Source organism: Lathamus discolor, chromosome 4 (genome assembly GCF_037157495.1).
Source record: "Lathamus discolor isolate bLatDis1 chromosome 4, bLatDis1.hap1, whole genome shotgun sequence".
In the NCBI taxonomy this organism is placed as follows: Eukaryota; Metazoa; Chordata; class Aves; order Psittaciformes; family Psittacidae; genus Lathamus; species Lathamus discolor.
In genome coordinates, this window is record NC_088887.1 from 27,917,547 (window position 1) to 27,943,047 (window position 25,501).

The 25,501-nt window shown below is 43.0% G+C and overlaps 1 protein-coding gene across 5 annotated transcripts in view; it reads right to left on the reverse strand.

Annotated features, from left to right (window-relative positions):
* APP (amyloid beta precursor protein) overlaps positions 1–12,836 on the reverse strand; it is a 209,536-nt gene extending 196,700 nt beyond the window's left edge. For all 5 annotated transcript variants that reach the window (XM_065676759.1, XM_065676758.1, XM_065676756.1 and 2 more), the window contains exon 1: positions 12,609–12,836. In XM_065676759.1, the coding sequence (XP_065532831.1) occupies positions 12,609–12,665 (57 nt within the window). In that variant the 5' untranslated portion in view covers positions 12,666–12,836. The remainder of the gene's footprint in view (positions 1–12,608) is intronic.
* Positions 12,837–25,501: the final 12,665 nt, after the last annotated feature.

The window sequence follows — 25,501 nt, forward strand, 5'->3', positions numbered from 1 at the left end:
TCGCTTTGGTTGGGGTTTTTTTGTGTTTTTGTTTAAACGAAGAAATTTTTGAAGTATCATTTCAGGTCCAAGAGGAAAAGACAGAGGGGAGGGTAAATTTCTAAGCAGACTAAAACAAACCAGTAGCACAGATTTGTACAAAAATGTTTAAAAAGACATGCAAAGTCTCAGTTTAACTCTATACGTGTTCAACCCCTATTGCATTTCTACACTCTTTGCATCTTCTGTTCTTCATACTCAAGATTTCCACTGCAAAGATAAACCCTGAAAGACATGAGCATATAACCAGAATACCAGACTTGCAATCAGTGAAACCCACCCATTACCGAACCTCCAATTTAAACAAAGTTTCCAAAGTAACATTTCCAAGAACAAAACCCATAATTTTAAAGGAAGTTCTTCAGAAAGCTGTGTCCTCCCCAGTATCCTAAAGGAAACATAAAAATCGCACACAGAAAAGCATCTTTTATGGATCTGAAGAGCCACATCTCAACAAGGTAGGCAGGCTACCCAAAACCTGTGTATCCTTCCTGCCTCAGATGCATTTTCTCCTTTCAAAGCACAAGCAGAACAAAGGGGATGTGGTACACACAATTCAAAACCTTCAATGTTCTCAACACTGTACCAATTTAGATGCCATAAGTGATTCAACTACATAGGGCTGAAAACGCAGAGGCGCTTCCCAGAGGAATTTTTATGTGCTTTTTTCATAACATGTAATTGGAGCCATGGGAATGGCTGGCTGAAAAAACAGCCCTTTCCTTCTCTGAACATTTTGATTCAAAAAAATCCCCATCGGTTCTGGATTTTTGTACCACCTGGTTTAGCAAAGGAACCTGGTATCCTACAACATACATTGTTAATTCAAACAAAGCAGTAGAAGATTGAATCTGCAAGTTATACATTAACAAAATCTATAGGCATTTTAATTAAGTGCTAAACCACCTGAAGATTAATTAGTAATTGTATAGCTTTCTCCCTACTCTTGCACTTGATTCTTGTAAGAGATTCACTAACTCTCAAAAAACACTCTTGAAGTTGTTTATTGCCTCTTCCCATTAACTCACGAAAACTATTAAGTCACAAACCACAGGGCAGCATACAAGGTCTTCCCATTTTTAACTCCCTTGCAGATCACCTTCAGGCAGACCAGCAATTTGGCTGCCGACATGATTAAAAGCAGCCTTTGAATTAGGAAACCAGTGACACCATTATGGTTCTTGAAGTAAGACAGCTAGAGTGACAGCTGGGGGTGACATTTCTTTGGGGTATTTTTTACTGAGTTTTGTTGATTTTTCTTCCTAGATAAACCTTATACTGCACTGTTTCTCCTGAAACAAGAATTAAAACTGTTAGAGCAAGACAAAAGCAGCTGAATACCAAAAAAGACCTGACAGACACAGCACTGACCCAAAGACATATTTAACATTAATTACTAAAGCATTTATTGATGGCACAATAAATAAGAACAGGAATTTTCACGTGTGTGGAAGACACTCAAAAGCCCTGGAGGGACAGCTCCTGACAACACCCATCCATCAGCCAAGATGGGCAGGAGAACTGCAGAGGAGCAGCCCCAGAATTGCAGCGCTGGGCAAGGGGAGGGAGAACCTAAGAGGTGTCTCTACACACTCTTCTGGAACAGGCAAAGTAAAGGCAAGAATTCAAAGCAAATCTTAAGACTTCAGACAAGCGCAGGCTGAACAAAACACATGGTACTCTGACGGAGTGGCGAGATAAGCAGAGACACCCACAGTCACTTCAGCTTTCTTTCATCTCCCTCGACGAGTTCATACCTTGCCAAGAAGCCTAATTCCAGGGAAAGCTGCTGGCACTCCTGGCAAGGGTACCACACTGAAAATTAACTTGCAGATTTCTGATGTGCTTAATTCCTTACCCAAATTATTCTCTGTAACTAAAAAGCATAAGTAATGGACAAAACCAAAGTCTGCACTCCAGCTTAAATGCAGCATTCCCAAGGGCTCACATGGCATTTTACATCAGCCTCAGCTGTCACAGAAACACTGGGGAACTATCGCTCCTAAGATACATTATTTAGTGATCATCCTCCCAAGGTTTTTGCCTTCTGCAGGCTCAGCCATTTGAAAATTGAGAAGGCTTGAAAATGCATTAAAGTATTCCTTATGTGTTAAGGTCACTTACAACTCAAGCCAACTCCTTAAAAATTATTTCTTTTAAAATTTCTGTTTTGGAAAGCCACAGAGCTGGGCTAATGCATGAAGCAAAGACGTAAGCAGATACAATCCAAACCTGCTTGGCACTACCCAGCAGCATGAGAAATAGTCCCAACCAGCCCAGCCATGTACAGCTCCAACATCTTTTGTTTCAGCAGGACTGATAAAATCCCTATACCTTTCAAAGGGCTCAGAAAGCTTATCACTTACCTTTTATCACAACTTAACGCTAAGAACAGACACTTTCCAATTGTTTCTTTGAATAGTTCTGCAAATAGTAAAGCAATTATCTGTGAAATCCCAAACCATACTAAGCAGTTCACAACAGGTTTAAATAAAATAAGTAAATCAAGTTTAATGCTTATAATTATATTTTGATAACACCAAAACTCTTATCCTAAAATCAACAAGCAAATAACTTATGCTGTATTTGCAAACAGTGTTACTGTCTACAAAATCTTGTTAGACTGGACACTGCTGTATTCCCCTTGGGGCACATGCTTAAAGGCACTGGAAGCTCCCCATAGGTATGGGATTTAAATCCCACAATCTGAACAGAGAACATCTGATCTGACCTCCTGCACATCCCAAGCTATTACATTTCTCTTGTTCACCATGATTAAGCCCAACATCTTGCATTTACTTCTTTGGTAAAAATTAGTTGCTGAGTCTTCACATCTGGAGCCAAAAACATGTGTTTCCCTTCTCAGCTTGCCCCAAGCCCATACTGTCAAAAACAGGTTCCCAGTTTCCTAAGTGCCTTCAAGACAGCAGTACATGGCATGCCTTTCCTTGCCCAATACCTCCTTTTTGTGAAAGCAACTAAAGAGTGTTCAGTCTTCCTCCTGACAAATTACAGATCATTTTTCTCATCTGGTTTTACCTCCGGAGATGGAATTTAAAAACTCCTCCCTCCCCCCAGTTACTACCTTTATCCGTCAGAGCAACAGAGTAATTCCTGTCCTCAGCCTTCTCTTTCTTGAGCCCTTCTTAGAGAGGATGGGCTCAACTTCCCAAGCCCACATCTAGCACACAGCAGGGTAACATCAAATCTATATTGATTTTATCGAAACTTGCCCCACAGCAAAGCCTACTGCTCAGTTGCAGGGCGGCGAGGGGGCAGGAGATGCAGGCAGAGGAGGAGCCCAGGGCAGGGGGAACAGCAGGAAGCACTGCTGGCTTCACCCAACACTAATTCTTCCCATGGCCCATTTTCCATACAGGCTCCAGGCCTCAACATCCCTCATTAAAATGAGACGGCCACTGAATTACTAGCCTTGATGTCAAACACCAGTTTTACAACAGAAGACTCCTACCCACTACTGTCGAGTCCCACAAGTCAACTGCTCCATTTAAGTCACATTTTGCCTTTCTACTTATAAAGGGAGTACATAACAGCCTTTCGTTACTCAGAAGTCTTAAGTGACAGATTTAATTAAAGCTTTCTTCCTCTTATCAGTTAAGAGATACAATTTCCTTAAAACATATTTCAAACATGCATGTATGCATTTATATTCAAGCACGCGCAACCCCACGCAAATAGAAGAGGATGGTTCAGCAAGCCAAGCAGCGTATGTCAGCTTCAGTCTGCAGAGCCTGGGTCTTGACCTTCACTATTTCTGCCCATCACCCACAGAAGTTCTGTTAGATTTAAACAGGAATTTAGCAATTTAGAATTTGTATTGTAACTATATATTAATCTAAAGCTATTTGACAAATCCTGAATCTCATTTAAATAAATTTTCAGAAATAGATTGCGATTTCAAAGTAAAAATGCCTTGATTTTACCCTGCTGTTCATCAGAGATTACATTTGCTCTCCAGCCTCAGCTGTTTATCGGATTTTCCTGCAAACACCTTCAGAAAGGCATTAGCTCTTCTGCCCAAAGGAAAGCCCCCCCTTTAATTTGTTAAGGACTTAATAAAGCCTGTCAGCTATGGCAAGCCAGGAGCTGATCACAAGAGGCCAACACACACATGGGTACCATAACCTTCACTCCCTGACCACACAGTAGGAGCTGCCCATAATGGGCACCTACCCCTCTCATGCTGACCCATCTCGTCTTGGCCATTCACCAAAATAAAACAACTTGTAACTCAACCACGCAAGTTACAATTTTTATCAGAGATGTCACCTCAGCCTAGATTCAAACAGGCATGACAGGCTAAAGCAGTAGAAGGTGAAACACTTCAACAGCTCAGAGATGTGATCACAGCTATGAAGAGCACTGCACATGGCAACTGGCTTTTCAGGCATTAATGCTATCAGGAAAAGGAAAACAAGATCCCCACAACTTATATCACGACTATGAGAAACAAAAGAACTCAACGCAAAAGCAGAAATGAATCTAAACAAAAGCAAAGGAGACTGCCACTGTCTAGGTCCCCTTGGGGACCTTCGGAACTTTAAAACTCCCTCAAACACTCCACGTACTCTGGGTCCCTTATTTGGTCTTTGACTTTCCAGGCTTTACAACTCCAGAGCTGCAGAAAAATACCAAAAAAGCTTCGAAACAACCCAACAGCTTAACACATGCTACAGGTCTAGACGCTTGCCAATGCTATGCATGCACAAAACCTCCTTATTTCTGTACTCAACAATTAAACTATGACCAATCAACATTTAGTACATTTAGGTTTACAACATCTATGAACAAACCCAAACTAACAAATGCAATGTTAAAGCCACCACCTTTTAGCTACATTAACAGTTTTCTTCTTTTCCCTAGTTTATCTTCCCCAAGATACAACTGTATTTTTCACTTTTATAAGAAAAAATTTACAGGCATTTTATGGGATGCATATTAAAAAGAGGGGGTCTTTTTTCCAAGGAAAAACAAACAATTGGAAGTCATGACTTCATTTACAAGGAGCTTTGAAAATTAACTACAACAGAATCAAACCTTTAACAATTATGCATCCAAAAAATCCCTCCCTCCATGTTTTCAGATAAGACATAGGGAACAAATGTCCCTATGTTTCCAAGCTACCTTTCAAACAATGAGAAAGAAGAATGCTGTAAAACTACTGTATCAGCTCAGTAATCTCTATTTGAGATCCAAAGCTAAAACTACAAATAAATTTACTCAACTAAGCATAGAAAGAACAAGTTAGCTGTTTGTCTCAAAACTGAATTATGGTATCTGACAAAGCAAGGGCTGGGGGGAGGATATCAGCCCTTTGCAGAAATCATTATTTAGAGAAAAAAACACCACAATGTTATAAGGGTCAGAGCTTCAGAATAAGCAATCTCTACTTCAAAAATGTGCTGATAAGGTAGGAGAAGGTTTGCTGCAGGAATAAACACAATGTGACAGCATAACCAGGAGATTGGGAGTAACTCCAAAATCCTGTCCCATCTCTACTTTTTTGTTTTGTTTTTCTGTGTGTGTCCACTGGATACCACTACTAAATTCTGAAGGTGAACGAGGAGACAACTCCTCTATCAAAAAAAAAAAAAACAAACCAAATTAATCATGTATTTCAAATCTATTAGCACCAAATAACTGTATTACCTAAATTTGAGCCGTGTATCTGTAAACTCCTCCTTCGTAGTTTGAAAAATCTTGAAGTCCAGTATTAATACAGTTCCCAAACAACACAGGGTTTGGCTCACTCTGCCCCCTGAACCCATCTGGAATTCCTATTAAACATGCACTTTGTCCTACTGATTGCAATTCCAAACAGAAATTACGTAAAGCATACTGTCATACTGGATTACACTGGTAGCTGCTCTGAAAAGGAGCAATTTTTAAATGCCTTTACTAACAGGTACAGCCAGGTTTGCCCCATTCCTGTCACGTTATCTACTGTGGTTGAATAGATAAGCTCTGCTCTAGGGGAAGACAGACTAGACAAGGACAAATAGAGAATTCCTATCTGGATTAGCTCAAAATGGGTCAGTGGAAACTGAATAGTTATCCATCCCTGAATGAAGCCCCTTAGGGATTTCCACCTTTTGCAGTGACTTGACGCTAACTTTCAGCAATCTAGAACTAAAGAAGAGTTAGCTGTGAGAAGACTGCTCATACCTTGCTGCAGGTTACAAGAGGGAAGATAGCGGACTAACACCTTAATTAAATGCTATTACACAGACTTCAGCAAACATGGTTTTAGAGGTTCACACTTTTCCCCAAAGCGGCTCCTTGCTCTTTCAGCTGGGCTACTTCAATTGCTTGTGCCCATTTTCCAGCTTCGGTCTCTGAAGCATCTGGCAGAAGATGACATCTACCAAAGAAAGCACAGCTTATTTCTTTCAATGTGGCATAAGATGACATAAGATAAAACCAGCCCAGAGATGGGTTAAAGAGCACTGAAAAGGCTGAGCTTACGTAGCGGTGGCCATTGGTGAAAGCAGAAGAGCAGCTTTCAGCAGCCACTTCCAGAGCTAGGCAGGCTGACAGCTGAACAGGAGTGTTTAACTACCACTTGAAAGGAGCAGCCAGTAACAAAAAAAATGTCCTGGTTCATATGCTCCTCTGTTTAAAGCTCAGCTGTCCCACAGTCCATGGAATGCCATCAGTTCACTAGAAGGTTTGCTTCTTTTGACAGCCTTGTAAATCACCGCAATCAACACCTACCTTTTAAGTCCTCAAGATCAAGTTCTCCTGAACTTGCTGGGAAGACTATCAAGAAGTCAAAAGCCAGAAGTCCTGCTTCTCAGAAGAAATCACAGCACTTATAAAGCTGTTACACTGGGAGCTACAGTAAAGAAACCATCAATACCTCTATCTATCGCTCTCCTGTTTCTATTAATCAAAGCAGGGCAAGAAGCCTAAAACATACAACTGTAGAACAGCAGTGTCCTTATCGCCAGCAGCTGGTTTAAGGTTTTCCCCCTTTCTAAAAAGCATCACTTATTCTCATACCTTTGCATTCATGCTTATCATCTGAAAAGCACATTTTCTGAGCCACTGCAAGATAATGGCATTAATTACATTAATTAATTAAATTTAACTGATTAAATTAAAATGCAGAATGTATTGCCCCTTACCAGTACTTCCATCAGGTGAAATCTGGATTTGTACTTGTCTGAATCATTGTCAGGCATGTGTTCACAACATGCAGTGTGTCAAAACAATCCTATATGCTCCACATAGCAAGGAGCTTCAGGTATGGCATTATTTTTTTACTAAACACTCATATATATACACACACACGCACTAATTGACTGTCTTTACAATCGATCCCCTTGAAAAGAGGCTATTATCCTCCTTTATTTGATTTCTCTTTTGTTATATGACTAAATTCTCACAAGAAAAGGAAGCTATTTCTGGTATACTGGAGGCATCTCCAGAGTTTTTGGAATCTACAGCAGAGCACAAGATTTAATAATCAGGTTGGTCCCTAAACGTTATTTTTAAATGAAAATTAATGAAAAAAATTGACAAACATCCAGGTTTTGGAACCAATGTCACACTATAATCAAGGGCAGAAAAGCGACTTATTTAGAGCTGAAGACTCAAAACCATATACCAGCCATTAGCGGCTGATATTCTCAGCTGGTCTGATATCACCAAAAGGGACGGAAAATTTGTTTTCGAACATTAACTGTAGGTGTTTCTAAAGGAGAATCAGGGAAGGAGGGCGGATTCTAGATCAAGTTGTGGGAACAAGGCCTCATCAAAAGACTTCATTCAGTTATAAACAAAACCAAAAAGCAGGTCAGGGTGAAAGTTTATATTCTATTAAGAGGAGTCCCTTGTCTCCAAAATATTCCAGGCCCAAGCTTGTTATCAACATTGCTCTTGGCAATCCTCAGCCTGGCAGCAACTGTTGTAAACTCTCATTGCAAGAGCATGCTCTAACAGTTAACCAAGCTTACAGGAAGTCATTCAGTATTTTTTTCAATTTGCTTTACTTCTAATCTTCTTACACCATGGGATTTTTTTTCAAAATCCCCAGACTTCAAATCCAATAACATACAGCTCTAGACTTATGTGTTAAAACCACACCAGATAGCTCACCTAACTTCAATGAACCTATTACCATATACAGATCCAATTATATTTTTATCAGCAGCAGTCTAGAACTTCATCTCTTCATTATCTGGATATAAGGAGATATGTAAGTAACTACTGGTTGAATACATCCTATACACTAATATAATGTATATACACAGATGTACACATACGGTGATTTTAATGTCATACATTAATTACGCAAATCTATCAGGGATTTCAATTTACATTTTCACAAATTATATAGACACAGGTGATTTTAATGCATAATGTGTATGCATACATAGGTACACATATACACAGACATTTGAGAGATACAAATACTTTTTTATTAAACCCAAATACAATTTTTTTGACTCCTGGATATTACATACATTTCTTGGAAGATGTAACATGTCAAAACAACACTTGCTCAAAGAATTCAGGATTAAGGATATAAATTAAGCCTAGAGACACTGTGTTAAAAATAAACAAGTAACAGCTTGGAGACATGTTTAAATGCAGAGGTGAACCATCCAAACCAAACGTGGATGAGGCAGGGTGCCCAGCAAGCTTGCACAGACTCTGTTCTTTGGAGCTCTATTTTCAACACGCAACTGCAGAAAGCCCTGAGCAGCCTGGTCTATCTCAGAGCTAGCCCTGCTTTGGGCAGGAGTTCAGACCAGAGACCTTCTGAAGGATCCTGTGATCCTATCTAGTAATTTCTTAATCAAGTCTCCACACCCAACAGCTTGTGTTAATTATTCTACTGAGTAACTTAAAAAAAAAAAAAAAAAAAAAAGAAAAAAGAAATTACTCTGATCAGAAAAACAGCTGCCAATTCACGAAGTAGTTACATGAAGTCACAATGTTCTTCAGCTGTTTTGCTAGGCTTTGTATTGGAAAAGAACTGCCAATTAAAAGAAACTATCATCCCTTTTCTTCGTACAACTTACGAACCAAACTGTTTATTATCCTTTACAGTTTATTTAAATATATGCAAAGGGAAGTCATGAAAAGCCATCAAAGATGATCTATACTTCTTGTAGGTTTGCCACACAAGGCAACTCCAATCAATTACAACTGATTAAGAAAGATCACTTGCATCTGTCATATAAATGGCTCATGGGAAAAAATGGAAACAAGAATCTGTCAGCTCCCTCATGTTTTCATACCTGTTTTGTGAAGCAGCACAATAGCTGATCACCCGCCCCCACCCCGAAAACACATCTGAAGAGAAAGCGAGTCTCAAAATCATCTCTAGCTTGTTAATCAAACAAAAGGCAAATGAGGGAGCAAGGGAGATGCTGCATTTTTCATTCATCTCATTTATTCACCTGACTGCTGAGGGTCCTGATGGTGCATAAGAATCCACAGCGCCTGCCCTGCCCCACTGACGCACGCAGCCACCCACCCCAGCACAGCAGCGTTTTAAACAGGCAGCGTAAAAAGGGACCCTCCAACAAACACAAAGGCTTTACCAGGGGAATTCGGGAACAGAACTAATGGGAAGAGAAACCAAACGCCTGTAATGGAAGGCAAGGAAAGGCTTCATTCACCTTCCCACATTACAAAGGCATTTCTGAAGGTCTGCTTGAAAACTAAACAAGGAAGAAAGAAGTATTTGAAGTCTTCCACTTAAAAAAAATTAAGGGAAAAAAAAATAAGAACCTATAAAGAAGTACATTATCCACTGAAAAAAAGAAAAAAAAAAAAAAGCTGTCAGGCCATGTAATTTTTGTCAACTAACCTTCCAAGAGCCAGCTTGCATGATATCAATGCGTTACCTTGATTTCAGTCAGCTGGTAAAAGGTCTCACTTACAAACACGGAGCTAGAGCAGCGAGCAGAACAGGCATGGCAGAAATCCCGATAACCTCAGTGTGCCAATTACAAGAACATGGATCATTCACATAAATTCACATGGATAATTACTGTCAATTTATCTATTGAAATCAGGCAATAAATGGCAAGATACTAAATGGAAAAACAGCTACTGAAAAATCCAAGTTTTGAAAATTATGAGAGCTCTGAGCTAATGGATTTCCTAACCCCAGTAAGCATGATTCACCTGAGTGGCAGAAGCAGCATGCTAAGCAACCACACCATCACCACAGCATCACTAAGGTGTATTTCCTTTAAAGCTGCATAAATAAATATTAATCTACCTGCAAATTTAGAAAGGAATTCTTCATGTGTAATATAGAAAGAATTTTTTTTGTTCCTGCTTTCCCTCCTCCTTATACCATTCCCTGTAACTGTGAAAGCAAAGTGCAGGTTCTTTCCTGCTTTCCGCAAAGCACTTGTTAAAATGCCAGGGAAAAACGTTTCATTTCAGAAGATCTAAAGAGAATCCAACTCAAAAACCAGTCTCACATTCTAGTATAAGAAGACAATTCCAGTGCAGTTAATGTATGTACACAATTCTTATTATGAAATACTTTTTTACGACAAAACCACTTTCCAAAATGTCAACGGATAAATGCAAAGCTTCAGATGTTTCATGTGGAATGACAGAACAAGATCGAAAGCTGTCGCAAAAACATCAGTGCCCACTGAAGCAAATGCTTCAAGGTGAAAGATGTCTCTGAATATTCTGGATTATCACTGAGGCTGACACCATTGCGGAGGTCTCCGAGTACAGACTCTCCTTTGAACGGTTTTGGTGCAAAATCCAAGCCCCCTTTCTTGTGAGCACCTTTACAGTGGCAATGCCTACATACCTATCTGTAAGGCCAGGGTGACAGGGACCCAACAGAAATGCCCATCCCTCCGTGGTCTATCCTGACACACAGTCTCAACAGTAAAACCACATTTTTTACTTCAGTTGTGCACCCAAGGCAGAGATTTCCTTCTGCTGCGCTCAGACAACAAATGGTTGTATCAAGCTGACAAAACCCAAATGACTTTTGGAACTGGAAGCTTTAAACCTCTGAGCATCTTTACAACTGCTCAGCTTGATAAACGCTGCTCAACACTGGCAAGAACACCCATCAAAGCGAGAGCCTGTGGCTGGCAGCCTTGGCACCAGCGATGGAGAGCCAGGATGAAGAGCTGTCTCCTCTTGTGTGTCAGGTACCAGGGTCCCTCCTGGGAAGGGCACCAGAGCCGCAGGGCTGCATCCCCCTCCCCAGGGGACAGCACAAGCTTCAGGCTTTGCTTCCTGTCTCAAGGTTGGCATTCACCTCACTTCTCCCATCCCCTTGAGCCCGCAGATGCAGAAGCAGGGGTTAATACTAGAGAAGGACAAACCCGGAGGTCTCAAGGCCAAGGTCTGCTAACCAGCGATCAAAAGAGACCAAGAGATAACTCTCCTCTCCCACAGCTTTTTGTGCGCGGGAGCACCGACACCACCCACACCTGCCCCCCTCTGAGGTCGGGACTCGCGCACCTCACCGGGATGCTCCCGGCTCCCCTTTCCCCGGCAGGAACCGCGGTGCGCTGGCACCCCCGGCCGCAGGAGCGCTACCGGAGACCCCTCCCACCCCCAGCCCCACACAGAGGGGCCCCGGTCGGAGGCTGGTGGCAGGCCAGGGCGGGCAGGGGCGGCCGCGGCGGGGCGCGGGCGGCTGGCGGCCGCAGCGCGCACGGCGGCGCCTCTCTGCTGCACTGCAGAGGCGCCATCTTCTCGCCGCTCCGTGCCGCCCGGCACCGGCCCGGGGGGGGCCGAGGAGCAGAGGGGAAGAAGGGAACACGGCACGGCCGCCGCCCCCTTCCCGCGCAGCCCCGCGGCCGCACCGGCAGGGACCCTGCGCCAGCCCCCGGGGACCTCCCCACCGCCGCCCCGCACACCTGCCTGCGGGTGCGCCATGGAGGAGGCGCTGCCCTGCCCTGCCCTGCCCTCCCCCGGCGGCACCCCCGCAGCCCGGCTCCGCGTCCCCCGGCTCCTGCCCCACAAGGGGATGCCGCCAGGTGCCGCGCCCGCAGCGCTCGCACACGCAGGGAAAGTTTCGCTTCCCAGCCCCCGGCTGAGGAGCCCTCTCGCCGGAGCCGGCGGCCCCGCGGGGCGCGCTCGCCCCTTCCCCCACGCTGCCCGTCGGCTGGCGCCGACGCCCCGACCCCCGCCAGCCGCGCCAGGCGGCTCCACGGGAGGCGGCCGAAGTTAACGGGGCAGCGCCCGGCAGCCGGACAGCGAAGGGAGCAGCCCCCCCCCCCCCCCCCGGCAGCAGGGACGGAGCCGGCCGCGGACACGCGTGGCGGGGGCGGCTGGTGCCAGTCCCGGCGCTCCCAGCCCACTTCCTCCTCGCCGCCCCGCTCGGCGGGAGCAACCCTATTGTTCGGTGGCAGGAGGGCGACGGCAGCCAGGAAGGAAGCCCCCCGCCACCCGGCTGCCTGATGGTGCCGGCGAACCTCGCCCGCCCCGCCCCGCGGCGGCCGAGCCCCCGGTGCTGAGGCGGCTGCGGGCAGACAAAGCGTCGGAGAAGCGGAGGAGGACGGCGGGGAAGCCCCCGCCCGGCCGCCCCCTGCCCCGCTTACCTCGAGAGCCCGAGCGGCGCCGGAGGCCAGCAGCAGGAGGGCTAAGTGGGGCAGCATCGCGGCGGCCGGGAGGGGGGGAGGAAGGGAAAGAGGGAGGCCGGCCGGCGAGAGACGGCAGGGTCCGGCTGTAAATCCGCGGGGCCGCGCCGCTGCCGGGGAGAGCGACTGAGCTGCGGCGGCACCAGCCGAGCGGCGCGGCGGGGCCGGTCAGCTGATGGCCCGGACCGCCCCCGAGCGGGCGGTGCGGCCCGGCCCGGCCCGCTTCTCACCGCCCCGCGGAGACCCCTAGCGGCGGCGCCCGGGCGGAGCAGCGGCGGCCGGAGGCCCTCAGCGCCGGGCAGCCGGGCGCGACCCCGCCTTTCTCCTCGGGTCCCCCGCACCGCGGCCCTGTGCCCGGCCACCGGGGGGTGAGGCCTGAGCAGCGAGCCGGCTCCTCAGGCCTGGGCCCGGCGGCTTGGTGCGGCCTCGGGCTGGCTCCCAGGCTAGCCTTAAAGCATTGGAGGGGATGCCCTCGTAGCGGTAGTTCGCAGCTGCAGAACCGTTCTCCTTGGCTACTTGGGCACCATCGATGTTCGTTTTAAAGCCACCGCACCGCCCTGCCCGCTGCCGCTGCAGGAGGGCCCTCGCAGGAATCCCTGGGCTTCGGTGCACCATCACCCTTCTGCAGTGTTGTGTACAGGAATGCAACCGCCACGGTTGCGGGGCGTCCACAAAAAAACTCACCAAATCCAAACACCTAGGTGATTTAGAGGCTATTTAACAAGTTCTGCCTTTCCTGGCAAGGCCACACACCAGCCTGGGATCTTCAGTCGCTATTCAGCTGGAGGTGATGAGCAAGCACAGGCGGGCTGTACCTGAAGTGCCAGAAGCCTAAGCCTCGTGCTTATCAGCGTAGGGAGGCGGCTGTGGTCCCCATGGTATTCCTTTGCCCACTGCTAACTGCAAGATCAATGCGGAATTTGTGGGACTGCTATCGGTAACAAAGGCACATGGGGACATTGGCAGAGCAGAGATTTATTGCACTTGAAGGAGAAAGAAATAAAGGTAAAATGTAGGGCTTTTGTCAGACAGCTTGTAATCAAGAGGACAAAGCAAACTACTTCCTTGGCTTCTCAGGTATTGGTATAGTAAACCTGTAAGGAGAGCTGAAAATGAGTATTAGGAGAGTTTCATGTTGAAACAGCTGCTATTGTATCTGAAATTCAGTGTGACACCACCTGACCCATTCTGCCTCTGACTGGTGGACTCCATGGCAGCATCTCCGCTCCCACCAGGGCTCCAAAGGTGGCCGCTAGTGGACCCACCCTGTAATAGGGACCTGCACCCAGGCCACGTAAGCGGCAGGAGGTGGGCATCGCCCTGGCATATGGCTCAGGTGAGAAGCCTGGGCTCTGTTGTTGTCACTGCCACTGTCACACTCATCTTCTGTTGCAGTCAGAACTTAGATCCACCGAGGCTCCTGGCGAAAGCTGCCCCGGATGCAGACAGGTGCTCACATACCAGGGGAGAGCAACCCGAGTTGCTGTGTGCAGGCAGGCTACAACATGCTGAGGGAGACCCTAGCACGCTATGTTTTGTCCCCATAGCCAGGCTCTCTACTGTTAGAAGACTGTTCTTAGACCAGTATGAATCTTCTCATCCAAGTGAACAAACCAGTGATGTATGAAGGCTTTGGGGAACTGCTTGTCATGCTTACTGAATTTGAGATATCTCTGACAGGCAGATAACAGATGAGGCTCCTCCCTCCCCTCCAGACATACAGATCTGAAATATATCCAACAAGTGCAAGTGGTAGGTGCTTTTAAGAAACACACATCAATGACACAACACAACCTATAAATTGAGTTAAACAGCAACAGTGGCAGGTTTATCTGTAATAATGTAATACTGTTCTGCTTCTTGGGATAATGATCACATGGCTTTGAGGGGTTAGGGAAGGATTTGCTGTGCACGTTTCTAAATGGTTGGCTTCTACACTCAGCCATTGGAAAGGCAGTGCCATGGTTGCAGATGATCAACATCCTGCTGAAGCTGATGGAGGTGATTCAAAACCAGTTCTTTCCGGAAACAATGGAAGCAATCACAAGGAAGCTTTCTGCAAATTCGGGGGGGGGGGGGGGGGGGAATATAAAAATAAAAAATTTCAAATGGAATAGATGGAAGACTAAAATAGATTCATATAGCCCTTTTGTTGTAAGTTGGCTTGGTAGGTCTTTGTAGTCACTTCCTCCTAGTGCTAAAATCAAACATTATTTCCACTGCTGCTTCTCTGGATGAGCCAAGCCTGATTCCTTCCTCACAGTGGGCAGACTGGAGGTCCTTTCTCCCAGGTGGCTGGGAGTGGGGCAGACAAGTGGATTGCACACCTTGGGGGAGAGCAGGGAAGTTCAAATGGAAACGTAGGGAAAGGCAAATGTACTGAAAGACATCTGTAAGATAGGTGTTTCAATTTACAGCCAATAAAAAACAGTGACAGTATGCAAAATCCAGTGACAACATCCGAAACCCAGTGACAATATTTGCTAAGATTTCATGAAGCTAGCCACACTGAAAGGTCATAACTAAAGACTCTTCTGAGAGCTGTTTTTAAGGTGTATGAAATTCGGAGATGACCTGCCGGTAGGAAACAAAGCAGGGATTGTGTCCTATTTTCCACTCTCTCTTTTCAGGATCTCTACACAAGGTCCAATACACTTTTTTCCTTGCTTTCCCCACTTGCCATCTCAGTATAGAAATTCAGTCCTACGAGGCCTTGGAAGCTATCCCAGCTGGCATCCAATGAAGCCCGCTACTGCCTCACAGCAGGGTGAACGCTGGAAATGGTCTTTCCGAGGAAAAGAGCAGCACAAGCTGGATCACAGCATGATGGGACTTTCAAATCTAATAAAATGCTTTCAGCGTGTAATCCCAAACTTCGATCAGATGTGATTTTCTCTTTAATTGCTGAGCTTTGTTATTCAGTCTTAATCTGATAACTTTCAAAGTGATGAGCAAGCATGCATGTCAAGTTTCATTTTTTGACCACTTCTGTGCTCTGCCTGTGTATGTGCAAATGATGTTTAATATTATTTTACAGCCTTTCCATTTTAATATATTACCTATATGGAAATATTGTTCAGCCATACACTTTTCTCACTGAACACTCGTGAAGCAAGTGGACCTTATCCACAAATGCTGATATTACTCTACAATAGGCAATAAAACACCTCAGCCTGCTTCATAACCTAATAAATTCCAGTGGTAAATAAGTGAAGAGGCATTTCACCTATGTTTTGTTCCCACACCCACCAAAGGAGCACGTTGTCAGGTCAGATGTATATTTTGTCCTGAAAAGAGTCCTTTCTTTTGGTGGAGAGAGAGAAATTTTTAAATTCTCCAGCCCCCCTCCCAAAACAATATCTCATTGAAGGTGTTTCTGGGGGAAACAAAAGCAGTATTGCAACCCTCGGGACATGCTTCAGTTACTTTTAAGCAATAATCCTGCCCTTGATGCTTCCATGGATCTCCCAGCAGAGAGTTGTAATGGAAGGATTCATGCATGTTTTCTGAAGGGGGACAAGCAGCCTGTGGCATGGACACAATGGCAGCATTGTCAGGTATCTGCAAGTAAGTGCAAGTGATTTTGTAGAATACATGTAATATACCAATGTTCATTGAATTTCTGATGGTGGATGCTTATTTCATGCACATCAACAAAATTAGTGTTATTAGTCCAATTCTCAGGTGTATTTTTTCTTATTAAGGGTGATTCGTCAGACAGATTCTTTCAGTACAATGCTACAGCGAGTACTTTAATGGAGATTCCTCCATTTGCTCTCAACTCTGAGGAGAGGGCTCCAAGTTGGCAAACTTGAGTTTTGATTCAGACTTTGATGCTGACTCACTGTCTCCTTCTGGAGTTGCTTCACTTCAGTGCTCACCATTTTCTTCGCTGGGGATAACACATTTTCCCTGCCTTTGTGATTCATAGAGAGAGCAGAACAAAGCACTAGGGTTAGTGTTTCTGAGAGAACCTCTGCAGGTTAAAGTCTTGGATCCTACTGAGATGGCACCTTCTGTGTTAGTCCCAGTTAAGGAGTCTTTTTGTACTCTGAAAACTACTACAGCATAAATTGCCAGATTTATTTCAGACAACTCCAGCAGGAATTTGTATTTTCAAATAGTACGGAATTAATTTTAATGGGAAACCTTTAGGTATTGTGCTACACCTTGAACCACTGCAGGTATAATTAATCTGCTCACTGTCATGCAGGTGTCCTCTAGAGACATTTTATTCCTTTGGAGTCAGTCTGCAGCCCTGAGAAAGAGACTCTCTAAATATTAATCCGAACTAGGAAGAGGAAGAGGAAGATTCTACCTAATCAACCCTACACAAGTACATGCTGTTAGCAATGACAATGACAATAGATGTGGATATGATTTCAAATAGTGAACAGTTGATCCTTGTCTGAATTCTGCAAAGCACCGTCAGTTTTTGGCTTTTACCGGTGCAGTACACAGTTAGGTAGGCAGTAGCCATAGCGACCTACTCAAATGCAAATGATTTGTTCTACATAGCACAGAAGTATTAAGAGTAGATGGTATCTACTGGAGCAGGTACACAATGCAAATGGCAGAGCCAAGTGACTAATGAAATCACAGTCCAGAATCCCAGGAGTGCTCAGCTGAGGAAATGAGATGGAGATGCAAACAACAGTAATTGCTCCAGTGATTAGGATGTGAGCATACATGGCCATCACTCCTTACCAAACAGATACAGTGTTATTACAGCTTCTCCCTTCGTTGACAGAAGCTGCTGTTGTTTGCTGATGATGTCAGTAAAGAAGAGATCTTCAGGATGGCTGCTTCTTTGTTTGATTCTGTACCCCTGGTGTTGTGCACCCAATTACTACATAATGGAGATATTCCTAGAAGAATCAGGGCTAAACATTTAACATTCCTTTATTTTTTTGTTCACCACTTCATGCACTGAATCTTCCTAGATAATTTTAGCCTCATAGCTTGTGGTCAATTTACCAGTAAAGTATTGCAGGTGCAGGCTTTCTGGTGGTGTTTTTCCTCACCGTCCTATATGCAAACAACTCAATGCTAACATGCTTTTCCCAACAAATAAAAAAAGTCACCCTACAGTACAACAGGCCATTTTTTTTTTCAGGCAAGTCTTGTTTAGCACTGCTCAGAGGACAATCAGCATTTTTGAAAGGCTAAAGCAGGCTCTTGAGAGCATCTAACTCCACAGGAACTCCAGAGCAACTATGTAAATGATAGTTAGCTATTTGCACGCCTGTAACTGAAAGTTACAATGTGCTTTTTGCATGTTATGAAGGCCACCAGATGAAATGGTTATGGTGCTTTCAGCCTCTTTTCAGCAGCTTATTCTACTGTGATTTGTATTCCCAGATAAAACAACATTGCAGTTTGTGGTGTGAATATCCCAAATCATTAATATTTCACAAAAGCAGAGGCAACTAACAGGATGTATTTGATTTCTCTCAATATCTGAGTGTACTACTAAGCTTTTTAAGCACTATTCAGAAGTCATTAATTTTTTTTTTATTTTTTTTTCTCTGTTAAAGATTTCCTTAGTATTTTTATCCCCTCCTATGCTTGCCTGGTGCTTTGCCCATCTCTCCACAGACACAGCTCTAGAGCTTTGTCCACAGGTTCCTGTCCATGGGATCTAGCTCTTCTGCAGCTTTGCCCAGAGCTGTCCTGCTGTCTTACATGTGTCCAGCCCTCTCCAAAGACCAGGACTTCCTGAACACTCCTCCCAGCTTTTGGGTTCTTGTTACCTCCTCTTCCCTTGTATGAGATTGACCATACTAACACACACATTATGTCCCTTACAGACTTTGTACATGAGAGAAGAGTGTGGCTGATAAATCAACCAACTGCACAGTAGTGAAGTTATTAAACAGAAGTCTTGGTATTTTTGAATTCTAGGCCACACAAGCCTTCCATGGATATTTGAATGGATCCCAAGATAAAAAAAGAGGTTGCTAGCTGGGTAAAAGGAGCTTTCTGTACAGTTGGACATGGTGCTTTGTTTCAACACTGTCTTGGAACTGAAATAAGAAACAAAGAGGAAATTCAGCAGATGATGTATGTGTGTATATATATAAATAAAATACGTTTTTGATTCTAAGTTCAGTTAACTGAAGACATTTGTACAGAATGAGAAAATGAATTGTTATTTTGATTCTTTCAGCACAGTGCCCCACATCCTAAAATACCTGCTAATTGCTAACACAGCAGGTTGAGATGCTCCAAGACCCAAAGACAATGCTTGACTTGATTTTGAAGGTGTCAGCTAGTTTGCAGTGGTGAAATTAAAACCAATAAATTTAAGAACAGTAGTGGACCCAACTTAATGCACAGCATGTGTTTGTCAAGAAATTTCAACAAAAGCATCCCTATTCCTCAACTTGCTTATAGGAGGCTTAACTCACCACATGAACTAGCCTTTCCTCAACTGTTCATGAAGAAAAAAAATATACTAGGTTTTCTTAAGGCTGTGAAAAGCTGAAGCAGTCAAGAGAGGCTATTCAGAGGAAGTGAAGTCTGAGGCCTTTATGTTATAAAATGACAAATTTAGCTGGAACACAACTCCACCGATATTAAGCAGGTGATAAGGAAGTCTGTGCAGCCATAAGCCTGCACTTCAAATGTGGACAAAAAACACCCAATCCAAGAAACTCTTACATGGGTACAATGATTTCAGCAGTAGTTGGGTGTGTATGTGCCACAGGTTTCTGTCATTTCATTCCCTATACAGCCATTTGAGAAACTAAAAGCATTACCTGAAAGAATCTGGCTCCAGCTGGAGGGATGGAAATGGGAGCTATGAACAACAGTGACGCTGCTGTAGCCCCACATGCTCTCTCTGTAAACAACTGGGGCTTTCACTCTGACAAATGGCATCACCCTCCACAGTGCCGATATGTTTGCATTCCCAGTGCCATGCTGCAGCAGCATTTGTGGTAGGAGGAGTGGGAGGCAGAGGCTAAAGTGTGCATCTGTAACTTGCCGTGTGTAAATTCATATTGGGAGACTGTGAAAGAGTGTCATGGAATAGCCTGTGCAGAAAAAAGACAACTCCATTCCTGTTACAAAAATCTGGTAGCTTTTTCAAGATCTGCAGTTCAAGCCAAGTTGTAGACCTGAAAATAAAGGAAAAAATGTGCTTTAAATGAAAAGTAATGCTTCTTGTTGGCTTCCTGTATTATTACGTGCTGCAGAGATTGCTCATGCCTCCTATGGTTATCATCCAGAGGTGAATTTATTTTGCAGAATAAAATGTAAGAAGGGGGAAGAGAAGGAAGCTTCAAAATATTACATCCTTTGCTGAGTCCTGTTATGGACCCTCCCTGCAGCTGTAATTCACATTTGCCAGGCAGGCTGACTCAGTGTCCTCAGAAATTTGCACTGAGGCATTTTCTCATATATTAGCTGGTGCTCAAAATAATGTGGCTAGGCTAATATACACACATGATCAGATTACTTGGTGAGACAGTTGATATCGTTCTGGGACAAAGACCGGTATCATCTCACATGGCCTTGAAAATTGGCTGCAGGATGGCTATCAGCTCATGGGTATCACAAACTGTTATTACAAAGCATATTGCGCAGTGCAGCTATGCAGATTAGGTGATCATCGAAATATAAATGAACTCTTCCGAGATATTAGTTTCTGTAGAGTCTCATAGTAAGACCGAAATCACTGATGAGAGGCCAGCAGCATAATAAAGCAGCTGCACAACAGTACAGGAACAGACATGCTCAGTCCATCTAGGAATTGCAACCATCTCTTATAAAATACTCACAATATTAGAAGCATGAAAGTTTGATCACCAGCCCATAAATCAGTGACTGCAGGAGCTTTGTAATGGATGGTTTTGTGCTGAAGAAGGAGGCGGGGGGCAATTGCAATGAAGAACCACAGACTGTTCTGTATACAAGAATAATGCCATTCTTAGATATTCTGCGTTTTGTAATCACCCTGCAATTTCCATCAGTAAAAGGATTTTAAAATATTACTACAAGTTGATTTGGCATACATCTGCCTTATTCCTTTATGCACACACACGCAAAATAATAAAGAAAAAAGGACATATCTTTCCCTGACTTACAGCCAAGACACAAAAACATACTGGGAGTAGGACAGTAGATGAAATTTCCTCTTCCAAAGCAGAATTTGTGACAGGCGCTCACTGTCTCCATTGAAAAAGGCTATAAAACTAGACTTTGTGTACTGACAAGCTAAAGCAAGGCTCTTCTCATCAGCTGTTAACACAGTATCCCAACCTGCTCACGATGGATGCAGAGGGCCTGTACACACTGTACCTTATGCCTCAGCAGCCAGCGGGGTTGGAGGGCTGCAGGGCTGCCCCTTCCCTGCCTTCGGGCTAGGGCCCAGGCACCCAGCACCTATGCAGCTCACACAGCGTGGCTGTTCATGCACCCATTGGCAGAGGTGTGAACGTTAAAATATTCACTGTAACAGAGATGCTGACATTATTCTTTGCATTTTTTTAATGAGCTACTAGTGAAGCATTGAAAGTGATGTGGCGGCTTTTATATTAGCATGGAAACACATGAAGTTAAAGAGGATCAGTGTCATGTTAGACATTTCAAGAACCATCTATTTTTTTCATGATTGCAACACAGAATAGAAGAGAGAACAGATTCTGACACCTATGTCTGAAAGCCTATCTTTGTACACAAAAGAAAGACCTCCCCACAGACTAACTCTGGGTTCAGTTTACTGTGAGTTACTGCACTATGCAGTCACAGAGGGAATCAGATTAAGCTGTAAAAGCTAAAATCCAGTTAAAGCTCACTGCGTTCTATTTTCAAAAGCACTTAGTTCAAAGTTGACTTCATTTAATTTAAAGCCACTTTTGAGAACGTGAGAAATGACTCTGAAAGCACTGAGGTTGTTTAAATAAATCACCTGACATATCTTACTTGCACATTCATTGCCCCAAGTGGAGCCTCAATTGTTTTTCCAATTAAAAAACAAAACTGCATGTTTTAAGAGGTGGCAGGCAGTTGTACAGCACAGCTGAGGTGGCAAATATCGCTGTCATTTGCTCTGAGTTTTGAACATAATACATTCAGGAAACCTCATACAAATTCAATTTCCAGAGACAGAAGAGGAATTCTTATGGCAGAGTAAATAAATGAAAAGTTCTACTAGAATTAGCAGATTAGCAAAACATAATGTGCAAGTGTTTCTATCATAATAGCTGTACAGTATATCTACTAAACCATGGCTATAAACCTAAATATATTGAAAATAATAAACAGATATAAATGCTGATGTGCAGCCTCTAAAGTCTCAAATGAAAAAAAAAGAATAAAATTTGCAGGTAATTAAGCAGATAAATCAAACATTAATGGGTCCAATAGTTAATTTGTTCCATTTGGCTTATGCTTTTTACACCACATGTAGTAGAGCTCTTACTGTCACACTATGAAAGTAACTATTCCTTCACCCTCCTCCTGGCTTAAACATTATCTCTCTGCCCAGAAATTATTTCTATACATGAGTATATTAAATATATATATCATATACACACATAAATATTTATAATATGATACACTCACTATGGTGTATTTTTTAGCTACAGATCTGTTAAGGTAGTTATTGATCTAGATCTATACATCTAGATGAGAAAAGCAGCCCTGACCCCCATTAATCATGTGGGCTGGTGGCAGGAACACATTAGCCTTGCTGCATTGTTGGCGACATTCAGAACTGACTGAGTCGTCACTGATCACTTAATCTCATGAAAAATGTTTAAGAAAGCAGGACATTTCTTGCACTTAGTACATGCTTGCAGGCTGACCCACATCTCATCATGATCAACAAAAGCCTTTTTATTAACTAGCAGATACCAGATAGAGTTTGGAGAGAACAATCCTGCAGTCTCCAGTTCATGTAAAAAAAAACACTGAAGATACTCTGATGCAATTCCACAGCCATTTAAATCAGCCTGTGTGTGGGTGACCTATCCCTCCTTTCAGCCTGGCTTTTCCACCTTCTGTCTTACTCCAGGACCGATATGTAGGTAATGAGTCCATTCAGAACTGATTTGGCTGAAACACACAGTTTGGGTTTTTTTGTGAGATTTGTTTGTGCAGTCATCTCAGCCTACATAGGCTTAAACTATCATTGGAACCACAGGTTCATTCTTCAGGAAATATCCTGAATCTAGTGTGAAAAAGACACTAAAAGTCAGTGTGCTTACATTACCAAAATATGTATGTCCATGTACAGGTACATATATATGAATATAGATATATAGGCATAAATAGGAATTACTATGAGTAAGAATACTTTTTTCTGCTCTTGCAGAAGTGCATCAGCTACTGTGTTTAGGTGGGATGTTAATGGTATGTTGCTCAAGCTCAAATATAAATTACCTAAATTCCTTCAGATATCTGAATTAAAAACTAAAAAAAAGGAAAGAACTTATGTGTAGCAGCAAGGATACAAATGGCTGGTGTATTTCCAGCACATTTCAGGTAAACTTTGAGAGCTACATAAAATGTCATAACAGCAGCTTGAATTAAGCAGCAATATCCGTGGGAAGTATTTGACTTACTCTGTGGTATGTCTCTGCCTGTGCAGACAAGGCATCCATGTTAAGGAGAAAGTGTGGACTGAAAATATGGTGGTATATTTAATTAAATGTTTTGACTTAATTTCTTCAAGATTATAGATGGGCAGCACTTAGTCAAAATGATGCTAAAGTTGTGCTTTTCTAAACTGTTCAGAGTTGACGTAGTTCTACTCCCAAGTAAAAATCAGTAGGAGTTTTATTGCTGACTTCCACAGAATAGAAGCCAACATTGAGCACTTCTGAAAATATCTTTCCATCTGTATATTTATTTAAATGAATAGTAGAAATAGGAACCGAAAAGATCAGGCTTTTAATTTTGAAAGTTAAAGTTAAATATAGGTTACTACACTAGAAACTAAAACACAAGAAACACAAGTCAAACTTTAACACTTTTTGCTCTCATTAATAGAAAGAATTGAAAGAATGGATGTCAAACAGTTCCACTGCCCCAGTAGCACAGCCCCAGGATTTCTGAGCTCACTAGACACCACTGACTCTCTTCTAATGGTCTTCCATGCTTCCAGTGGGCGGATGAGGACTCTAACAGAGCCATCTAGAAGCTAGTCCTGGGTAGTCAGCCGCTCCCTAAAAGAAATTATTGTATCAACCAAGGCAGTCAACCCATCTCTTTTCTGTGTTCAGGTAGATTTCTACTTCCCATTTTCTCAAAATGGTCCTTTTGCTGCTGAATATGGTTGCTTTCTGCAAAAGAATATCTCTTTGTGACAAATAGCTGTTGGCATTGAGCCATTACATTTACTGTAGTCAATATATAACATATGAATAATCCTACTGACTGCGGTGAGGCTCTTGGAAGTCTTGGAGGCTCAGTTCTGAAGTGGTGAGGTGCAGGAAGGAGTACCTGTGCAACACTTTCCCTCAGGAAGTGGTAAGAAGAAGCTGTGTCTAAGGGAGGTGGTTCTTTATCTTGTCTAGGGAGTGAGACAGCTTGAAGCAGCTCTGCAACCAACACTAGTTTCTCTTGCTTTCAAGTTCTAAGTAGGCAAAACTCCAAACCAAAAACCCCAAATGCAGTGCCAGATAGACCCAGGAAATCTTCTCAGTAACACCTAAGTAACAAAAGCTAAGCACAGTCACAGCCTCCTGATTTCTGATTCTTAAGCTTAAAATACACCAGGCAATAGAGGAAATAACACCTTTTATTTTTTTCTTTTCCTCATCTTTTACTTTTTTTCAATCATAGCTTTACATTAAGTATTGCTTTGGTTTTGTTTTGGTGTTTGGTTTGGGTTTTTGTTGTTGTTGTTTATTTTTTGGCTGTTTTTTCTTCAGTGGGAAGTGTCTGTTGAAGTTCATCTTTTGCAAATAAGAGAAATGTCCGGAGACTGAGAGTCTATCCTTAAGTTTTCATTGGATCTTGATGGTAGAAGAAAGATACTCTGTGACATTTAAGGCATGGGAGGTCAAACTGGGTCTCTATTCCAACCAAAATCCAATTGTTATTGTCTATTGCTTTTGCAGCTATTTTTTAATGTGTTGCAGACCAACAATCAGCTACTTACAAAAGTAATGTCTCTGTTTATATTTGGGATGCATATTCCTATTCAAATTTTGGTAAGACATTTTCTGATTTTATTTGGGGCTGTTTTTTGCCCTGTGTAATCTCTGAGTTCATGCATTCAAACACGCATTTAAACACAAGATTATTCAAAGTCATGAAAGTCTGGTATGTTTTAAGAGTTTTTTTTCTCATCAGAGGTTTGCAGTCGTTGGTGTATTTTGTTATATTACTCAATTCAGATCTAAGTACGTCTTTTACTGATTTGCTGACCAAGGTGGCACCTCCAGTATTATGTTTTGATCTGGTTTTCTTCTCTTCTTTAAATATATCTTTAAGTCAAGATCTCAGGAAGTCAAGAAAAGAGGAAATAGTATTAAAGGTGAGATAAGCTTATCTTCCCATGGCATTCAGAGCTTAATGATCCCACATTTCGAGCATATTGGCTTGTATTTTTAATCTCAGCATATTAGAGAAGCTCATTCAAATATCAAGGTCCGCAGAATGAAATTAGTTCTGTCATTATTTTTCTTTTGTTTTTTTAGATGCTGTAGAGAACTAATAATGCTTTCAGGTTTGTGCTAATAATAGTTCTCTACAACCAAAGTACAGAAAGCTTTACATCTAATGCTTCACATAGAATATTTCTGCCCTGTGATCAGTTTAAAGTTGACTTAATTCAAGTTGAAACTATCCTAGTCAAAGACGTTAGATCTAGAACAGATAACACCAATGAAAAGATGCAA